We start from the raw sequence: 21,707 nt of genomic DNA, 5'->3' as shown, positions 1-21,707 counted from the left end.
AGGAAAACTGTGATATCCGTTGTTTGTAAAAAAAACATTTATACGACTATTCAAGCGTTTACCTCCTTCCAGTTACTCAATTTTAAGTCAGGTAGGTGCTTCCTATTGATCAGGATTGAAGATAATGATAGATAGTATCCAAACCGACGCTCAAGAAGGAAAAATGAAACACATCCACCCACGGCATTTGTGTTCCTGCACTTCAGACTTTTTTCACATGGTCGAAGTGCAGTTAGAACACAGAAGGGAAGATAAAATACTTTAAAGGATCATACAGATCCATTTCCCAGATCCCAATACAATATTTACAGTGCCAAAACAAGACATCATCACAAGAATGGCTGATGTTATATTAAACTATAGCAGTATATCAACAACGGGAAAAAAAAATTAAAATACATAAATATTACATGGACCATACATGAAAAATGTACGGATCTTGTGGTCTATTATATACAGGTTCAGACATCCAGAACCTGGGTATGCCTTGACTTACATGTCAATTTGTTAGTAGAAAAGGGTTTAAACTCCAGAACCAAGGTATGTCTTACTCTAAATGTCAATTTGATAGCAATAAGGATCATTGGTAACATCCCTACATGAATCAGCATGTCTCATCAAGTGAGGTAACGAGCATCCCCCTCACTGCTTCATTTCCTGGCCTGTAATATATTAAACGTTAGCATAACTGATCTTACATACACATTGCATATATATGCAATAATCACAAACAATTTTGTTTGATTTCACAATCCAGAAACTCTGCCACACAAGTTTTTATATGACTAAATTATTCCAGGAAAAATATTAATGATGGTGATCGCCCTGCATCTGTAGAACTGTCTATACAGTAAACGAGAATTGCATGGGCCAAATCTCAAACAATCGGGTAAACGTATGTCAACTTGTCCAGCCATGCAATATAACATTACCAATATCTAAAATACTGAGTATTTTCCTTCTGATGTATATTCTATTTTTTTGGTAATCAGAATCCTTTAAATCAAGCATTCATAAAGCATAAATTAAAAAGGATGAATGATGTCAAGGACACAATGAACATAAAGTTTATCAAGTCTATTAGAGAAGAAAAAGTTCAACACTTTATAATTTTGCTTAAGTGTTAAACATAGCATAGTGTAAAATATGATCATGCTTTGTTTGATAGACAAAGAATTAAACTAACAACAAATCATATAAGAAGCAAGTGATTTGTCTAACAGACGATAAAACACTGTGAAATCTTGGTTTAGGTCTACAGAAATGATAAAGCTCTCAAACAATAAAAACGTATAGAAGTGAGCTAACCTCATACCACAAAAAATATATATGCTTACTTGATGAATGTAGGAAATGTCTACTACCTTTGTTACGTATCCGAGTAGGAGAAGTAACGAAAATCAACCTCTCACACACTCAAAACTAGCAAAAGAATAATGAAAGAATGGAATTGAACAAATGAATATCTTTTATTGATGGTAGTGTATGAATAAACAAAAGTAAATAATAATTGGAACATAACCTCCGTCAATTATTTCTAATAACTGGGAGCAGGATCTCCGTCACTTACCTGAGAGCATAACCTCTCTTACCAAAACTCACAAATCCAAAAGCATCCCTTTAACCCTAGACTCTAGCCTTATTTATACTAAAGTATTTCCCTCCCATCTCTTACTAAATATCCCTCTAGAATATATCTATATTTAATGTAAATGTCCCCCTGTAAAATCCCCTAGTATCTATCATTAATTATAAATATTATATATTGTATATTTCTTTGGACTATATATTTATTTACTATAGTTATCTTGTACTGAATAATATTCTAAAGATATGGCTTTGATTACTCTAATTAACTTCAAAATATCCTCTCAGAATATTTTCCTTATTACTCTAATTATCTTCCCGCCCATCCTAACTATTGTGGCAGTTAGGATGTTTCCTCGTTGCTTCCAACCGTTCGGCCTAGTCGTCCCCACTTGCCTACAGTTCGGTAAACTCGCTCCCCTTTGTCAACCGTTCGGTCAGCTAGCTCCCCAACCTTCCACCGTTCGGCATGCTTGCTCCTCTTTGTAAACCGTTCGGTCAACTTACCCCCGTACTCCACCGTTTGGTCTCCTTCTCTCTCTCCTATACCTTCTTCTCCTTCTCATATGTTTTCCAACCCTTACGATTACCTCCCTCCTTATACCCTAACAACCTTCGTCTGACAAAGAGATCTAATGGTCAAAGGATAAGGCACTTCAAAAGATCTCTTGAAGAGCTAAAAATTGTTTTTCTTCACCAAATCCCTAAACCAAGTTTTCTCAACTATGAAAAGATTGTGACCTTGGTACGACATTGGAATGCAAGTTGATTTAAGGAAATGCATACTTCCCAAGAAAGAGATAAGCACATCCAACTACTGGGACTTTGACAAAATGAATAAAGAGAATTTATTGCATAGAGAGCATTAAATGTATCCATCACTATCAAACCCATCAGACGAAAGGGAAAGATGCTAAAAAGTGTTGAAGCTGCTCAATGGCCAAACACTGTCCCACATCAACTACTTTCTTCTGAAGATTACATAAAGACATTAAGAAGAAGAAGAAAGTTAGAGAGATTACGCATAGTACAAAAGCATTGTTAATATTTTGAACCATTAAAAACCTTCAAGGAAGAACACCACTAGTGTTCTAATCAAGCAAGCGAGAAAGAAGAGTGTCTCAATCTTCATATGTCGACAAACAATCATCTTTGTCTACCAAGGTAAAGTGTGATAAGAGATTACAAACCACCCTATCTCTACATCTTACCCAAAAGTGGCTATTTGGCAAAGTATACCTAGTAAAGCAAGAAGTAGCTTGTTGAAAGAATATTTAGTTAAACCATAAGTGGCTTGTAAAAAGAATACTTAAACAAGATTAGCTAGGAATGGTTAGGAGTTGAGTGAATACTCGTGTCGAGTCAGTGGTTGGGGAAGAATCCATTGTTGAGCCAAGAGTGACTTAGGAAAAAATACTTGATTGAGCTAGAAGTAGCTTGTAAAAACAGTACTTAAAGAGTTAGCCAAAAGTGACTACAAGCTTAAAGAATACTCGTATTGTACTTTGCAGAGTTAGTATGCTTAGTGAAATTGTTACGTTTCTTGGTGACATAAAACCCAAAACTCTTTCTCAAAAGGATACCGAACACACACACACACACTCTGTTACGTGACCGAGTAAGAGATATAACGAAATCAACCTCTCACACACTCAAAACAAGCAAAAGAATAATGAAAGAATGGAATTGAACGAATGAATATCTTTTATTGATGGTAATATCTGAATAAACAAAAGTAAACAATAATTGGGAGCATAACCTCCATCAATTATTTCTAATAACTGGAAACAGGATCTCCGTCAGTTACCTGAGAGCATAACCTCTCTTGCAAAACTCACAATTCAAAAGCATGTCTTTAACCCTAGGCTTCCCCTTTATTTATACTAATTACTTCCCTCCCAAAATGTACGGAATATTAGAAGATAATCTATTTACTATAATTATCTTATATGAATATATTTTACTATATTTAACTTATACCGAATAATATACTGAGATATGGCTTTGTTACTCTAATTATCCTTTGCTGAATATCTTCTCAGAATATCTCTCTTATTACCCTAATTAATTTCACGCCCATCCTAAACGCTTAGGCTGGAGATCCTTCAACCGATCGGCCTGGTCGCTCCGCGCCTCCCACCGTTTGGCTTGGTCGCTCCTTGTTGTCCACCGTTCGGCCTTGTCTCGCCCCTTTTGTCTACCATTCGGTCTAACCCTTCTCCTTTTTATCCACCATTCGACCTAACCCTTCCATGCCTTCCACTGTTCGGCCTTTACAGTCAATATCGTTGGGCCTCACTTCCCTCCTACCTTTCTTTTCCTTCTCATTACCTCCCTCCTTATACCCTAACACACTCACAATGTAACTTTGTATTATTAAACTGCAAACAAAGAAAGTGTTTGGAAACATCCAAGGAAATAACCTCCCCTCACTTCTTATAGGATGTAACAAATCCTATCAACAACAAAGATACAATACAATGTGTCTGTCCCAAGACACTAACCCACCTTATAAAACCAAACTCTCCCTAAGAAACCCACCTTATATAACAACCCCCCAAACCTCCTAAGAGCTATGTTACGTTAATTTTCCCCTTCCTTCTAACATCGACCTTCAAGGTCCTATCAGAAACTCAATAAGTTGACTTAGAACTAGATGTAGTTTGTGTTATCAGACGAACCAATATAAAATATTGTGCATATCTTTTTCTCTCTTAATCTCGTTACATTACATGTTATTTTGTTCATACTAACATAGAAGGAGGGACATTGCATAAATACTTAAAATGGAAATCCCTCTAAAAAAGTAAATCAGAAAATTAACTAAAGTCGTGTCTGATAATTTTCATCATCAAGAAAACACCATAGACCGATTTTCTAGTAAATTGTAAAATCATCATCTGAATATAGATAGTCAGTCGATATTTGTGAAAAGACGTTGAAAATTCTTAAAACACAATTCAACACTCTTTTTGCATTTTTCCCTGCTTTCACAAAGTCTTTTCCTGGAAGCGATCTGCCTCCAAATCATATTCCTAGAATGTTTATTGTATCAAAGATATGGAACAAATACGTAAAGGAACATACATATAGGTGGCACTACAAATCAGGTGATGGATGACCTGGTGTGGGAAAGTATAGCTAAATGGGTTAAAATTTTCATTGTCCAATACAACACAAAGCAAGTCATTAGAATCACATAAGTGCTTAAGCAACAAAATACATGTTAAAACCTACGAAGAAAAAAATCTTCTCTTGTTTGAAGTGTCACAATATCAAACATGTTTTCAATACTAGTATGTGCTCATCATCAAGCCAAAGAGTATCAAACATGAGATGTTGGATTTGGACACTTGAGCTGAAATCTCCATACAGCTTGTGCATTTGACACAACACCTACTACATATGTGGATAGTCATGCACTAACATTTTTTTTACCTTTAGAAAAGTTCAAATGAAAATAAAATTGTTAAAAAGTGAATTTTAAACCTAATTAAACTTTACTAAACTGACTTGTAAGGTGAGATTTGTATCCATATATAGGTTATAAATTGGTCTTATCTCTAATCGATGTGGAAATCCTAACACAACTTTACATTGAGGCATATACATTAATGGTGGTCCGAAAGTGACCCAATAATGGGTAAAACAATAAGTCCAACAAACAAAAAACTTTACTAAAATAGACTTTAACCCATAACTCTAATATTGTGTTTAAGATGTGAATTTTAACTTTAACTCAACTTTACAAAACCAGCTAGGAATGTGAGATTTACACCCACATAGTCAATTTAAATTGGTCTTATCTTTAATCGGTGTAAGATTTTCAACTGTCTTTAAACAAATGACCTTAAAACATTTTTTTTCAATTTTTCAGTGATTAACATTAACAAACAAACAAAAATTTTAATACAAGCCATATTGTACCAAGTTATCCAGTTTCTTGAGGTTTGCAAATACCCTCAATTTTATTTTATTTTCATATATATGATAAACCAGAACGCAAAACAAGAGGCAATCACGTTCATCACTGTCTCATTGCCCAATGTTACAAGTCATAGGAAAAAATTCATTCTTAACATAATCTTGTGAGATCAAAGCACAACACCTAATTAAAACTATAATGTTTCCATTAATGATGTAATGAGTCATGTTCTTGACTTCAAACATCAAATCAACTTTCCAAGAAGGTGATGAAGTTAGATATTACAGGTGTCTATATCGTCTATCACTCCTTGAACCCCAATTCAAGCTCACTTTAATGGAAACAAAAGCCCAAGCCAAGCAATAAGCCTAACCAAAATCTTTCTCTAAGCTTACATAGCCAACTCAAGTCATACCAAAAGAAGATTAAAAAAATGCTACCAAGTGATGAAGGAACTTCACTACCATAATTCATGTTTAAAGCATAATAGCAACACGGTAACTAAAAAAAAAAAACTAAAAGGAGCACCTTGTGCTATGAAATCAAATTCAACAAATAGAAGGCCAATTTGATCCTTACCTTCAAACGAGGAGATTGACAAACAGATGATGCAGATCCAGGGGATAAAATTGCTGATTTTACCATTCTTTGATTGACTTGTTTCTGGAGATGTGCATTACCTTTGGTGGGTTCACCTTGATGTTCATATCCTTCTATAATGGTTAATGTTGACAAAACTGGAGCAGATGCAGAGATAAAGGTGGACTCTTGGTGTTCATTTGTTGTCATAGATAGACTGCCTGATTAGTTGTAATTTAGAACTGACATTAGTCATAAGCCCCACTTTAAATGTTTCAAAACTAGAGGGTCAAAAAGTAAGTGATACAAGCTCAGTCAAGGTTCAGGTTTGAATATATATATATATATATATATATATATATATATATATATATATATATATATATATATATATATATATATATTAAATAGAATGAATGAAAAATAACCAACGATGAGGAAATATGGAAGTTACTAGAAAAATTACTAAAGGGTGCTCAATTAATTCCATGGTACATATATTAAGCATTCAATATATTAATTGTCCCAAATAATGGAAAAAATTCATTACATCATTTTATTTGGAATTTTATGTTAAACTTATAATGAATTGTATAAAAAAAAATGTTAAATTGATTTGATATAAATTGTAGAAATGTGCTCATGATATTAATTAGAAGTAAATATTCTTTCTAGTAAGTTTTTTTTGTAAAAAAGAAAGCAGTTTACAAATTTTAAAAGCTGAAGATAAAGTAAATTAGCTTTCTTAAAACTGTTGTACTATGTGGCACTATCGTAGGTGTCATTAGCCAGGTTTTAGATCCTTTCCCCTTGACATGGCCTGCTACTCTGCAACATCACCAATTTCAACCGGGAGGAACCTGTGGAATTGGAAATAGTTTACAAGTTTGACCAAAACCAGCTCATTCAGCACTGGTTTCTAGCAGTCACAGCTTCAAACAATAATCTGACTGAACAAAGGGCCAGAACCACCCGTCCCCCCATCCCATGAATGGAATCAATTGTCAGCACTGGTTTCCAGCAGTCACAGCTGCAAATAATAATCTGACTGGACAAAGGGCCCGAACCCCCCCCCCCCCCCCCCCCCCCCCCCACCAATCCCATGAATGGAAAATAAGAGTTTAAATTGTACCTTGTGTCACTGCTTCTTGAAACTTTCTCCTCATTGTTCTCACAAATTTAAATAGCCCATTTGTCTTGTTTAATTCATGGATCAACTTGTCGATATCTTTGAGAGATGGTTCACAATTTAGCACTGAAATATTAAAGACTAAATTCAGATTTCATGAAGCAAAATAGTCTACTTTGAAAGATTATATACCAAACCATATGTGATGCTCACATGTATACATGTCATCTTCATGACGGATGGTAAAACAGAACTCTTCATTTGGGTTGTTTTCATCAATATTCTTGAAAGTGAATTTAACCCCTAAACAAGAGATCTTGTGAGGATATCAAATTTGGAAAGGACAACCCAGGGACAAAAAGATATAACTTCAATTACCATGTCCTCCTTCAACATGAAAACCAAGGATCCTATTGTACCAAGATATGGCCTCCTGGGCTTCATCTTTAAGTTCATTGCTTTCACTTGATTTCTGTTCAGAAGCCGCCAAAACTTTTCATGGAACAAAAGAGTAGAGTGGAAAGGGGGGAGGTGGTTAGGATAGTTCATCGTAGTATTTCTCAAAGGAAAAAATTCAAATTTAGTAAGCACAAACAGATAAAAAAAAACATGTCTTCACAAAAACAAGTTCAAAAAACAATATACATATTAAATGTTCATGCCACATCAATCCCTCCTCCTGGAACCCGTCATTAATTTACAAAAAATGGAGCTCAACATGAATGATTTTGTGTTTTGGTACGATAAGTAGTTATGCAAATTACCCAAATGTTTCTGACCACAAGGTCAACCCTAATAGGTATAGAAATCCAATAAATTATGATAATGCTGGAACTGGACCAATTGTTGTAGCCTGGAGTAAATGCAATATTTATCAGATTCTAGTTATCCGAACTAGGTTGTAGTATTTCAATCTTCAGAAAATACACGATTACGGACAACTCCGCTACCCTATATATGGTGTGCATGTAAAAGTATCTATACAAATAAGAAGGCAAGCATAATAATGACTTGCTCCCTTTTTTTTAGAAAAAACGTGGTAGAGTGGGGAGAACCTCCCATGAGGACCCGCCAAGACAACAATGACAACATAGATCAACTTAGACAAGTATTGCACAAGTTTATACCGCAAGCAGATTAATCTATATTCTCGGCTACTCAACTAGCCCCTTAGTGCCAGGAGATCTCCGGAAAATGATTGCCAACCAAACGAAGTTTTAAAGGCAACAGGGGCATTGAACCCGCATCCGTACAGTTCAGGAGTTTTTAACGTTCGGCTAGTTCAGTTAGAGATTAATCATACTAGTTTTGCAATTAATGAACGTTACAGAAATGGATATCTAGCAATATATATACTGTGTCTGGATGAGTTTCTCCATAAAATCCTTCTAAGAGAGTAAAATATGAGAAAAAAAAATTAAATTAGTTTCTCCACGAGTTAAAATTAACTTGATCATGAAGTTATTTATAGAAAGTCTCTCCCATAGGCTCTTTTTTCTAATTTATACATAAATTAATTTCAACTTGTAAATAAGATAATTTCATTTTCTCTCAAAGAAAAACTTATGCAGAAGATCATCCAAGAACATCTATAGATAATAACTGCAATTGTAGCGAAACACGTGATTACTACCAAGCCGGTGTTGTGATACAACAGAAGCACATTCTTCGCACTTGCTTCTCTGCCTCTGAATCTTTGTCTTCATAACTTCAACTCGTTCCTTCACAGAAGCAATAGAATCCTTTAGAGCCATTCTCTTCGCCTCTCTCCGAGTCTTAACTGCACGAAAAGTAAAACAAAAAAAAAAAACTGAAAAAAGACGAATTTAACTGAGAAAAAAAAAAGAAAGAGAGAGAGAAATATAAATGCGTACCTGCCAGCGCCTTTACCAATTCATCCTCAGCCTCCCTCAGTTTAGCTTTAACATCTGTCAGTTGAGCTGCAAAAGAAAGAAAACGAGAGAGAAAGATTAAGAACTGGCCGAAAAGTGTAAACCCTAAATTAGTTGTTATTAAATGAACTACAAAAGTAGAAAATATGACATTGAGATCGCGCGGTTTTGATTGCGGTGGCTGTGATGGATTGAAGAGAGTTTCTGTAAGAAGCGAAGAAAGCGTCGATGTTCTTCAGTTGAAGCGGGATATCGGTGTCGCAAATTGACGCCATCTTTGTTCCCGTTGTTCGCACTACCCGTTTTGCTTACTTGAGAGTGCTGCACAGAGAAAAGGGAACGCTTGTGTTTAGCTTTGAAGCATTGAATGATTGTTTTGTTATTAATTTGATTTTGTTTGGAGCGGGAGAAAAATGATTTCATATTTTCACATCTAAGGGCATGTTTGTTTTAAATTAAAGTTTTAAAAGTGATTTTACGAATTTCAACGTCAGACTGTGTTTTCCAAATGAAAGCTATAATATGTATGAATCACAGTAAATTTATAAAGGTTTAAATATTTTTTTGTTTCTTAAGTTAAGTTCTGGTATTCAGTTTAGTTTTCACTGTTAAAAATGTTAACTTTTAGGCCCTATAATATGAAAAATGTATCAGATTTGTCCTCATGACAACATTTAATGAACAATAAATCACAATTTTTCATGAACAAATCAAAAAATATTGGATACCTAGGCATGAAAACTTGTGATTTATTGTTCATTAAGTGTTGTCGTGAGTATTGATTTGATACATTTTTCATATCATAGAGACTAAAGGTTGACATTTTTAAAAGCGGAGACTAAACTGAACATCAAAACTTAATTTAGGGACCAAAAAAGGTTTAAACCATTTATAAATCTATCTATCTATTTATAAATATTACATAGTCAAGTAACAAAAAATAAATTTTTTAGTTCTTACAAAAATTAAAATAAATATTAGAAAGAATTGAACAGAAGCCTAAACAAAAGGTTTTATAGAGATGTCGACACCTGTAAGGACCAAGAAATTCAGAGTAGTGGAAGAGCACAGGTGTATGTCAACAATTGGACCGTTCGACTTTACTAGCAATATAAAAAGGTTTAAACCATTTAGGCGTCCCTATTTTCGTTCGGTCCTCCCACTTTGGTTCCCTTCTTTTAAACTTTCCCAATCGAGCCCTCAAAACTGCTAATTTGAAGCAATTCAGCCCCTACCGTTAAAAATTGTTAACGGCCGTTTAAGTATTGATGACGTGGCATTATAAATAGATCTTATATTAAAAATTTTTAATGAATATTTTCTAATCAGAAATTTAGAAGGGCAAAGTGGGAATAAGAAACCCTTTCTTCTTCCTCTGAAACCCTAATTCCTCTACCATTACCCAAATCCCAACTGTCGACCACCATCCACCATCTTCTTCCTTGAACGCCTTGAGTAACCTTTCCGCCTCAACCATGCGTTAAAGATTGAAGTGATTAGAAATTATAAAATTTTAACTTAAAAGTAAATTTTTACTGAAGGACAAAATAAGAATAAAAAAATGAAGCAAGGGTAGAAAAGGAAGGGGAGGTGGAGGTGGAGAGAGTAACACCTTAAAATTTTAACCATAAATATAAACTTTTACTAAAGGATAAAATAGGAATAGAAAAAATAGAACTGATTACGGTAATTCTTACCATTATCTATAGTGCAATTTTCTTGCCAAATTAAGCTTGAAACATGCTTAATCCTCTTTTTAATCTAACTTTGTGAATAAATTCAGCTTAGGTTATACACACTAGTTTTCATCACTAATTCCTCAAATTTTGTAGGAACTTTGTTTGCTTTGGAAGGACATTCAAGCTATCAAGCCTGGAGAACCAAGGAAAAGCTTAAAAGATGAAGTTTTGAAGATGTTTCCCTGCACAAGTGGCGCCCAGCGCCATTCAACTCGCTGTTTTGCCTAATTGCCCACGCCTAGGCGCCCCTGATGGGCGCCCAGCGCCCTTTGGTTCGCTGTTTTCCCTAATTGATGGCGCTTGGGCGTCCCCCAAAGGGCGTTGGGCGCCCCTGGATTCACTGTTGGAGCTTAATTTGTGGCGCCCGGGCGCCCCAGAAAAGGGCGCTGAGCGCGACTTTTTGCTGAGTTGGCACCCTAGACCTACAAAAAGGCACACAATTTTCGAGGGTTGCAACTTCCTCGGCGGCTAAAGCTCTAAAGCATCATTTTGGACATCTTGGAGCAAGTTTTGGGCTATGGGAACTCTTCCTTCTTCCTCCTTGGGTCTCCTTTTACCCCATTTTTCTTCCATTGTAAGCTCAAACTCTCCATGACTATGGAGAGCTAAGTTCTATTATGTTGGGGAATGATGTAAACTATATAAACCATTTGTAAATGCACTTGTTCTAAATGAAAATATGCTTCTCTCATTACTTGTTAGTGTTTATTTCTATGCTTAAAGCTTGTTATGACTTGATCAACCATGGCATAATGTTAGGGTTTGCTTAGTATTGGGAAATATTTTGTGAACCTTGAAATGAACATAAACACCTAAAGGAAATAATGTCTAGGGATAGAGCTAGGACTTTTGGTTGTCTTAAACTTCTTTTCATAATGCGGGTGAACTTGTTGGGTTGCCAAGGGATTGAGATTTTATAAGTGAACCTAGGCTTTCTCAACAAGGGATTGGGTTTAAGTAACTTAGCTAGTTGACAAGAACAAGTTAATGAAGAAGAGTGGTTGAGTGCATTTGCATAGGATTGTATTAGTTGAAATCATTCTCCAACATATTTATTCCACATATTCATCAATCATTTCATTTTCAAGTGTTTTGGCCCCAAGTAGTTTAAACATTTACTTATGCATTACTTTTACTTTCATTGCACAATTTCACACTAAAATGGAATCATTTTTTAGCTTAAATTAGTTAGTAACTATACGATAGTAATGTAGTGACCGAGTCTCTTAGGAAACGATATCCGGTCTTACCGGTATTACTGCTTGAGCGATTTGGTGCACTTGCCAAAGTCTCAACAAGTTTTTGGCGTCGTTGCCAGGGACTTCGGTTTAATTACTTTACTTTTGTGTGATTTCTAACCTATTTAGGCTTTATTCTTATATTCTTTTTATTGTGAATAATTTTTGTTTCATTCTTTGTGGGCTAACTTGGTGCTCTAGTACTATTGGCTCTAGTGTATGCAGGGCACAGTCCATACTAGGAGCACACGATCTTCTGAACCTCTCCTCTTAGATCCCGAAGTTGAAAAGACTGCCCGANGAAACAACAGTAGAAGAAGAAGAGAGAATCGGGCATCTAGAGAAACTTCTCCCGCTCTTGTGACTCTTGAGCAACCTATTTTGCCTACAGCTGAGCAGGAAGTGGAACAAATGGCTGAAAATAGGAATGGTGATGGTGATGGGAAAGCTAGACGCACTCTGGAGGATTTCAATACTTTTTCAGGGTCGCTTCATTTTAATAGTATCGCTCAGCCACGGATCAATGCACCAAACATGGAGGTGAAGCATGCTCTCATTCATCTGGTGCAGAGCAAGCAATCTCATGGCCTGGCACACAAAGATCCATTCAAACATATCACCTGCTTCTTAGAGATATGCAATACGGTGAAGCTCCAAGATGTTCCTGATGACTTCATAAGGCTCAGCCTATTTCCATTCTCTCTTGAAGGCAACGCCAAGGAATGACTCACTTCATTTCCTGAGAATAGCCTCACTTTATGGGATGATGTGGTGACAAAGTTTTGCAACAAATACTTCCCTCAATCCAAAGTAACCAAAGGGAAGCAAGAGATCTCATCTTTCCAGCAGGGTTTTAGTGAGACGTTGAGTCAAACTTGGGAAAGATTTAAAGGGCTACTAAGGAAAACACCCACTCATGGGTTTGATGAGCCCACAGTCTTGAACGTGTTCTTGGGAGGATTGAGCTCCCAAACTAAGTTGATGTTGGATGCCTCAGCTGGAGGAAACATCTGTTGGAAGACCCCAGAGGAAGCCCGTGAGCTCATTGAAAACATGGCTGCAAATGATAGTGAATCGCAAAATGAGAGGGGGCAACAAAGAGGTGTCTTACAACTACAGTCTCATGATGCCATCTTGGCCCAAAATAAACTCATGACCCAACAGCTTGAAATCCTCATGAATAAAGTCTCTCAGTTGCAAGAGCACCTAAATGTGTCACACGCCCAACATCAAGGGTGTGTGCTGTGTGGTGGAGAGCATATAAATGGCCAGTGTGTGAAGCAGGACAATACCGAAGAAGATGTAAACTATATGGGTAATCAAAACCGGCCAAATAATTACAACCAAGGTTGGAGACCCCACCCTAGCATGGGACAAGGACAAGCTGGGCCATCAAACAGACCACCACATCAACAATACCAACCTCACTCTGCTTGTGCTGAAAGATCCTCTAAGTTGGAAGACACTCTCCAATAGTTTATGCAAGTCTCCATATCCAATCATAAAAGCACTGAAGCTTCCATCAGGAACTTGGAGATCCAAATGGGCCAACTGGCCAAGAAGTTGGAAGAGAAATTTGACAAGGGTTTTGGAGCCAATACAGAGGCTAACCCAAAGGAAGAGTGTAAAGTTATCACCACTAGAAGTGGTAAGGTGTTAGTTGAAAAAGAGAGGGAGGACAGAGAAAAGAAAGCTGAGGAAGTGGAGAGAGAGTGGAGAGAAAAGAGAAGATGAAAGTGGAGTGAAAAACAAAGAGAAAGAGGAGAGAAAAGGAGAGGACGAAAGTGAGAAAAATGAGGGTGTAGGAGAAGAGGAAAAGAGAGAGGAAGTTGAGGGAAAGAAGAAGGAATTTGAGAAACCACTCCCTTACCCAAAAATCTACTCTAGAAAGGAGAAGGAGAAGCAATATGGGCGGTTTATGGAGATCTTCAAGCAATTGGAGATTAAAATACCCTTCTCAAAAGCATTCCAACAAATGTCAGCCTATGCAAAGTTTATGAAGTAGCTACTCACCAAAAAGAGGAAGTATATTGAAGCAGAAACCATTGAAGTTTAAGGCAATTGTAGTGCCATCATTCAAAAGCTTCTTCCACCGAAGTTTAAAGACCCTGGTAGTTTTACTATCCCATGCACCATTGGGACGTTAGCTATTGGGAAGGCTTTGATAGATTTGGGAGCAAGCATCAACTTAATGCCTCTCTCTATGTTCAAGAAGATTGGAGAGTTGGAATTGAAGCCTAGTTGTATGACTCTCCAACTAGCTTACAGGTCCATTAAATACCCTCATGGAGTGGTGAAAGACGTGTTAGTCAAGGTTGACAAATTTCTCTTCCCGGTGGATTTTGTCATAATGGAAATGGAGGAGGATATTGACGTTCCTCTCATCCTTGGGAGACCCTTCATGAAAATCGCAAGAGTGTTAATTGATGTTGATAATGGGAAACTCAAGGTGAGAGTGCAAAATGAAGAAGTTGACTTCAATGTTTTTGAAGCTATGTCCCATCCAAATGATGATGAAGAGTGTTTTCAACTTGATGCTTTGGATGAGGTTTGCTCAAACACTGAGAACGTAGCTTACATCTCATCCCCTCTAGAGAAGACCCTTATTGATGCTTGTTAGGCTCTCAATGAAGAGGAAGAGAAATTGATTGATGAATGTCTAACTGACTTGGATATCTTGAAGGAAATCCCTCCTCATGAAGTGAAGATTGAAGATTTAGATGCTAAGGAGAAAGTCAAAGAAGGCGAGATTGAGTTAAAAATGTTATCCTCACATTTGAAATATGTATTTCTAGAAGAGGGTGGTAACAAACTTGTCATCATCAACAATTCTTTATCCTCCACAAAAGAAGAAAAATTGATTGAAGTTCTCAAGGCTAAGTAGGGAGCTATTGGGTGGACAATATCTGACCTCAAGGGAATAAGCCCTTCTTATTGCATGCACAAGATATACATGGAGGAGGACTTCAAGCCCGTAGCTCAACCTCGGAGAAGATTGAATCCTGTGATGAAGGAAGAAGTTATAAAGGAGGTTTTGAAGCTACTAGAGGCTAGGATCATATACCTCATTTCTGATAGTGCATGGGTGAGTCCAATACAAGTGGTCCCAAAGAAAGGTGTAATGACAGTTGTTTGCAATGATAAGAATGAGCTCATACCCACAAGGACGGTAACTGGATGGAGGATGTGTATAGACTATAGAAAGCTGAACAAGGCCACAAGGAAGGACCATTTTCCCCTTCCTTTCATGGATCAAATGTTGGAGCAGCTAGCTGGTCAAGCTTTTTATTGCTTTCTTTATGGTTATTCTGGATATAACCAAATTGTTGTGGATCCACAAGACCAAGAGAAAACAACCTTCACTTGTCCATTCGGTGTGTTTGCTTATAGAAAAATGCCTTTTGGATTATGCAACGCCCCAGCAACATTTCAAAGATGTATGCAGGCTGTCTTCTCAGATTTAATTGAAAAATGCATCGAGGTCTTTATGGATGATTTTTCGGTGTTTGGAGGTTCATTCAACTTATGCTTGTCAAATATTGAGATAGTCCTTGAAAGATGCATTCAGACAAATCTCATTCTCAATTGGGAAAAATGCCACTTCATGGTGATTAAGGGTATTGTGTTGGGTCACAAAATATCATCCAAGGGGATTGAGGTGGATAAAGCCAAAGTGGAGGTGATTGAAAAGCTTCCTCCACCAACCAATGTGAAGGGTATACGAAGCTTTCTTCGCCACGCGGGGTTCTATAGAAGATTCATTAAAGATTTTTCCAAGATCGCTAAGCCCTTAAGCAATCTCCTTGTGAAGGACACACCCTTTGAGATGGATGATGAATGCCTAAAGGCATTTGACATTTTGAAGAACAAGTTGATTTCGGCACCGGTGATCATAGCTCCTAATTGGGAACAAGACTTTGAGTTGATGTGCGATGCCAGCGACTATGCCATAGGAGTTGTGCTTGGCCAAAGAAGAGAGAAGATCTTTCATGCCATCTACTATGCTAGCAAAGTCTTGAATGGTGCCCAACTCAATTATGCCACAACAGAGAAGGAGTTTCTTGCCATAGTCTATGCATTGGAGAAGTTTAGACCCTATCTTATTTGGTTTAAGGTGATCATTTACACCGACCATGCTGCCATTAAGTATTTGCTCACAAAACCTGACTCCGAACCAAGACTAATCAGATGGGTTTGTTGCTCCAAGAGTTCGATGTTGAGATTCATGACAAGAAGGGAAGTGAGAATGTCATTGCGGATCATCTATCTAGACTTATAAATGAAGAAGTCACTTGCAAGGAAGAAGAGATCTGTGAGTCATTCTCAGATGAGACACTCCTGCATATTCAGTAGAGGCCATGGTTTGCTGACATGGCTAACTTCAAGGCTGCAAGAGTCATACCAGAAGACCTAACATGGCATCAGAAAAAGAAATTCCTACATAATGCAAAGCAGTTTATCGGGATGATCCTTTCTTGTTCAAGATTGGAGCTGACAACCTATTGAGGAGGTGTGTCACTAGTGAGGAGGCAGCAGGTATTCTATGGCACTGTCATAACTCCCCATATGGGGCCACTTCAATGGAGAGAGAACTGCTGTAAAAGTTCTCCAATATGGATTCTATTGGCCCACCTTGTTCAAGGATGCTCACCATCATGCTAGAAGCTGTGACAAATGCCAAAGAACGGGGAGTATCTCAAGGAGGCATGAAATTCCCTTGCAAATGATTCAAGAGGTGGAAGTCTTTGATTGTTGGGGTATAAAATTTGTTGGCCCTCTTCCTCCTTCTTTCAACAATGAGTATATCCTGGTGGGCGTTGATTATGTGAGCAAATGGGTGGAGGCAGCTGCGTGTCCCAAAAATGATGCATCCACAGTCATCAAGTTCTTGAAAAAGCAAGTTTTTACCCGGTTTGGAGTTCCTAGGGTCCTCATTAATGATGGAGGGTCTCACTTTTGCAATGATCAATTGGCCAAGGTGCTTAAGCACTATGAAGTTAAGCATAAGGTGGCCTCACCTTATCACCCACAAACAAATGGCCAAGCGAAAGTTTCAAACCGGGAGATAAAGAAGATATTGGAGAAAATCGTTGCTTCTTCTAGGAAGGATTGGTCTCAAAAGCTGGATGATGCCCTATGGGCATATAGAACTTCCATGAAGACTCCGGTGGGGCTAACTCCTTTCCAACTTGTCTGTGGGAAGGCTTGTCACTTGTCGGTTGAGTTAGAGCATCGATCTTATTGGGCTCTCAAATTCTTGAACTTTGACCCATCCATGTATGCGGAGAAGAGAAAGAGGCAACTTCTGGAACTTGAAGAAATGCGCCTCCATGCTTATGATTCCTCCAAGAGCTACAAGGAGAAGGTCAAGTTCTACCATGACAAGAAGTTGGTGAAGAAAGTCTTCCATCCGGGTCAACAAGTCTTATTGTTCAACTCCCGCTTCAAACTCTTTGCAGGCAAATTGAAATCCAAGTGGTCGGGTCCGTTCACTATCAAAGATGTCAAACAACATGGAGTTGTTGAACTGATAGATCCTTCCTCTAATGACCCACAAAGAAGCTGGGTAGTCAATAGGCAACGACTCAAGCATTACTTAGGTGATGAGGTTGAACGCCTCAACACAAGTATTGAGTTGGTTGACCCCTGAGCATCATGGTGTCAAGCTAATCACGTTAAACGAGCGCTTGCTGGGAGGCAACCCAGTTTTTCTATCCCTCTTATGTTTTTATGTTATTTTGGTGTGTTTTGCTTGTTTGAATTTGATCTGTTATGTGGTGTGTGCAAATTAGTTGTTTAGGAAATGTGAGTTTAATTTGAAGTTTTTGTGATGTGTTTAGTACATTGGTGGAATGTGAGTGTTGTGATGTTTTGTTGTGAATAAGTGCAATTCAAGTTGTTTAATTGTATTCTGGTGTGTTGGTGTTTGGTTAAGCTTGGTTGGTTGATTTGAGGCATGCTAATTGAACTTTTATTGTCAAAAAGTCTAGTCTTGAGTTGGAGAGTTGGAAAGCTTGGAAGTGGACACTTGATTTGGAATTCTAGCACTCAATTTCACTCCCTATGGATTTGAACAAGTTTGTATAGTGGAAACACTTTGATCTGGGCTGAATTGAGTGTTTAGAAATGTATAAAATCAAAAGTCAAAGTTGAGTTGGACCATTGTTCAAATCTGCAAAATTCTGTAGCAAATCTACAGAATTCGCGCCCAAGCGCCCCTAAAGGGCGCCCAACGCTAGTCTTCCCTGGTTTGACCTGAGTTGTAGTAAAATTCGCGCCCAAGCGCCTCCAAAAAGGCGCCCAGCGCCCCTGTTCTACTGCTTCCCAGTTAAAATTCGCGCCCAAGCGCCCCATAGGGCTTTTGTGCCCAGTATTGGCCCATTTAATTTTTCCCAACCCCAAACCCTAGCGCCACCCCTGCGCCCTCTCTCTCACACCCTCTGTCTCTCTTTCACTCCCAACCACCACATTCTCCCCCACTCACTCATGCTCCTCCATTCTCCCAAACCCAAACCACCACTCTGAACTCACGGCCACCACTACTTTCCACTGCCACCTCAAACACCCGCTACCCCCCACGCCCAAACCCTTTTCTTTCTTCTTCCCTGTCACCAACCCCACGAACCCCTCTCCTTCCCCTCATCCACTCAATCACAAACCCTTATTTGCCTTGCCAATCACCACCAATCACGGACCCTCTCAATTTCCCTAACCCCATCACCCACATTCCCAATTTTTCCCTTTCCCCATTATCCCAATTTCTCCAACTTACACTCTCACCCAAAACCCTACCACCACCACTGCGTGCCCCCAACCATCACGGGCTGCCATCTTTGCTGCTGTAGTCTCACTGTTTCACGGTCCTCTCACACTTCCAAGAACATTCCTTCAATTCAACTCTCCAACTCAAGTAGGTTTGAATCACTTTGATTTTCATTTGTGTTTTTGTCGCTTTGAAAGTTGTTTTGGTGGCAACTTTTGCTCAATTTTTGCCTCAATTGTTGTTGCTGTTGTGTCTATTGTCTGATGGATTAATGTACATTTCTGCTTGTGTATGATTGGTGCGTGGTGAGAAATGCTAGCTTTCTAGGCTCCTTTGCAATGTCAATTTTCAATAAAGGCTTTCATGAACTGAGTCAGTAGTTGATAAGTTTTGATTGCACGTGTTCTGTGTTGCTATGTTGCAAATGTTGTGAAAAAGGGCTAAAATTTCACTAAAAGACACGGCCACTACACCTGTAGAATTTTTCTGCATTTCTCACGCCCAGGCGCCCCCTATAGAGCGCCCAGGCGCCACTCACCAGCACAACACACACCAGTGCCCCTTTCTGTAGCAATTCGCGCCCAACGCCTCCTAAAGGGCGCCCAGGCGCCACCCCCCTGCACTGCACTATTGCTGCATCAATTTTTGAGCTCTGTTTTCACTTTCTTCTGTTCTTGCATGTCTTGTTTGTTTTTCCTTGCTGTGTTCCCACTATGTTGTGCTTTGTTAAGCCTTGGTTGTGCATCAAGTTGAATGTTTGTTGCTAATGATGTTTCTCTTGAATACTAACATGTTAAACCATTTGTTTCAAACTTGTACGCAGGTATGGCTTCATCCTCTAATCCCAAGAGAGTCAAGACTATTGGCCACAAGAATGCCAAGGGCAAAAAGAAGAAGAGCAGCATCTTTAGCCACCACTTCCTCTCCCAAAAGCATGAGGCACATTTCCAGGTGGTTCAAAACTGCCGCCTGTCGATGGAGAGGCAGGTTGAGCAACTTAGTCTAGATGCATATGAGTTTAGTGCTGAGCTAGATAGGAGGAACTGGCTGCGTCTTCTCACCTACCCTAAACCTGCGAGCATTGCGATTGTCAAAGAATTTTATGCCAATGCTCGCCATTTTTCTGATGAGGAGGAGCCGTTCCTTAGCTATGTCAAGGGCCGAAGGGTCCCCTTTGATGCTGCCACCATCAACACCTTCTTCAACACTCAGTGGCCTGAGGACCTGGCATCTTGTGAGTTCACTGCAGCTCGTGCGGATGAGTTTCGGGACGTTGACTTGGAGGATGTGGAGTGCGTCCTTTGCGTTCCAGATGGCCACTTTCAGAGAAACAGTCACGACAAGCCTCTTTATGTCCGACGCTCCCTCCTCACCCCTGTACACAAATATTGGGTGGCTCTCATGCATGCAAACATCACCCCGTGCTCTCATGTCTCGGATCTCCTCCTTAGCAGAGCCATTCTTTTGTACTTCATCCTCCAGGGCCGACAGATCAATTCAGGCTAGGTCATTGCTCGAGAAATCTTCGATTGTGCTCAATCTGCGAATCCGAAGGCTCCTCTTGGGCACCCTTCTCTCATCACTCACTTGTGTGGGCTTACTGGTGTTGACACGTCAGAAACACCTTTGGAGCGTCTGCGCAAGATGATTGATCGCGCTTATTACAAGCAGTATTGCCTACTTGATGAGGAGGGTCTTCCCATTCCTGCCCCTCAGCCTCCTCGACTCCACAGGCGCCGCAGGCAGGCCCCCCGGGCTCCCCCTCAGCAGCCCCTTGGGCCTGACCCGCCTGGTCAGCCTGACCACTCTGCCTCACACGATTCTTTCATGATGGTGGAGATGAGGCAGATGATGCAGAGGATGGAGGCGAAGATGGAGGCCATTAATCGGATTGGTCATGCCTAGTCAACGATGATGAGGCACGCTTTTGGGGCCTCTCACCTCGATTTTATGACTCCAGCCGAGTATGAGGCGTATGTAGCTTGGCCTGGGGACCAGGCTCCCACTACTGGAGGAGGTGGCTCTTCGTCTGGAGCATAGGCCATGAAGGAGGATGGCACTAAGGAGGATGACTCGGATGCTGGGACATAATTTATTGAGGATGATGAGGATTCTGAGGAGGACGCCACTGAGGTGGAGGACGTTGATGGTGATGAGGATGGCGAGGATGATGATGACGACTGAAGCTTATGGATCAGGCTCAGCTACTGCGCTGCATATTGTGGAAACTTTTGTTAGTCTGTCATGTTTTTAATTTCAGTTCTTTTTTTTTTAAATTCTAGTTCAGTTTCTCTTTTAAATGTTTGAACTTGGCTTGATGGTTAGTTTGATGACAATGTTTTGATATCAAGTACTCTTTGTGATTGTGGAAATTTTCGTGTGCCTGCTCGATGTGTGTGATTCCTCTGAGATGATATGATTGAGATGTGAAGATTTGATTGTGGTTGCTCATGATTGTTTGAGATTATGCTAGGTTTTTCTTGTGGTCAATGTACAGGGAATCGTGTTTGAAAACAAAAATGTGGAACCCTAAGAAACCTAGTGAGATGTTGTGCCTCAGAATTTTTGTTGAATGATATCACTTTGGAATCTCAATTGATTTTGCCTGATTGCCTCTATGTGAATCATTTACTTGCTTGTTTCATATGATCAAGGCCATCTTGTTCTTTTTTCTTGTCTATGTTTTGAACCCAAAAGCTGTTGTAACCTTATGAATCTGGAAGAAACATTGATCCCATTCTTGAACCTTTAGACCAAGATTGAAAATTTTGACCTCCTTACCTTGAGTTAAGTAGAGCGTTCATTTTGGTATAGGAAAATGGTTTAAGTTTGGGGTGGTTGAGGTTACAAAAAGA

At 39.0% G+C, this 21,707-nt stretch overlaps 2 protein-coding genes across 4 annotated transcripts; one reads left to right on the top strand and one right to left on the bottom strand.

The window, feature by feature from the left end:
• Positions 1-23: 23 nt before the first annotated feature.
• On the bottom strand, positions 24-9,507 carry LOC106761483 (kinetochore protein spc25). Of its 3 annotated transcripts, none has more exons than XM_014645037.2 (8): positions 9,264-9,506; positions 9,095-9,160; positions 8,854-9,000; positions 7,599-7,712; positions 7,434-7,523; positions 7,224-7,346; positions 6,092-6,312; positions 24-662 (listed from the first exon to the last, which is right to left on the bottom strand). In XM_014645037.2, the coding sequence occupies exons 1-8, from the start codon at positions 9,385-9,387 to the stop codon at positions 651-653; spliced, it is 897 nt and encodes a 298-aa protein (XP_014500523.1). In that variant the 5' UTR covers positions 9,388-9,506; the 3' UTR covers positions 24-650. The 3 variants fall into 3 exon arrangements, with proteins under 3 accessions (XP_014500523.1, XP_022636278.1, XP_014500524.1); XM_022780557.1 differs by lacking the exon at positions 24-662 and adding an exon at positions 6,852-6,951 and having other exon boundaries at positions 6,233-6,312; positions 9,264-9,507; XM_014645038.2 differs by lacking the exons at positions 24-662; positions 6,092-6,312 and adding an exon at positions 6,642-6,951 and having other exon boundaries at positions 9,264-9,507.
• Positions 9,508-13,631: 4,124 nt separating this feature from the next.
• On the top strand, positions 13,632-14,973 carry LOC106760253. Its single transcript, XM_014643716.1, has 3 exons — positions 13,632-13,801; positions 14,157-14,637; positions 14,773-14,973. Exons 1-3 carry the CDS (start codon positions 13,632-13,634, stop codon positions 14,971-14,973), a joined length of 852 nt encoding a protein of 283 aa, XP_014499202.1.
• Positions 14,974-21,707: the final 6,734 nt, after the last annotated feature.

The sequence above is a fragment of the Vigna radiata genome, chromosome 5 (genome assembly GCF_000741045.1).
Source record: "Vigna radiata var. radiata cultivar VC1973A chromosome 5, Vradiata_ver6, whole genome shotgun sequence".
NCBI lineage: Eukaryota > Viridiplantae > Streptophyta > Magnoliopsida > Fabales > Fabaceae > Vigna > Vigna radiata.
The sequence above is the reverse complement of the archived record's forward strand: the minus strand, read 5'-3'. Positions and strand labels throughout refer to the sequence as shown.

What these genes read in the sequence shown, in the direction of transcription:
- LOC106761483 (XM_014645037.2), bottom strand. Translation starts at nt 9,387, where the DNA reads ATGGCGTCAATTTGCGACACCGATATCCCGCTTCAACTGAAGAACATC. An exon ending in TCATGTTGAAGGAGGACATG is followed by an intron (nt 7,524 to 7,598) that starts GTAATTGAAGTT and finishes TCTCTTGTTTAG; the next exon opens with GGGTTAAATTCACTTTCAAG. An exon ending in TGAAGATGACATGTATACAT is followed by an intron (nt 7,347 to 7,433) that starts GTGAGCATCACA and finishes TTAATATTTCAG; the next exon opens with TGCTAAATTGTGAACCATCT.
- LOC106760253 (XM_014643716.1), top strand. Translation starts at nt 13,632, where the DNA reads ATGGGCCAACTGGCCAAGAAGTTGGAAGAGAAATTTGACAAGGGTTTT. An exon ending in GCTGAGGAAGTGGAGAGAGA is followed by an intron (nt 13,802 to 14,156) that starts GTGGAGAGAAAA and finishes AGGCAATTGTAG; the next exon opens with TGCCATCATTCAAAAGCTTC. An exon ending in AACTTGATGCTTTGGATGAG is followed by an intron (nt 14,638 to 14,772) that starts GTTTGCTCAAAC and finishes GATATCTTGAAG; the next exon opens with GAAATCCCTCCTCATGAAGT.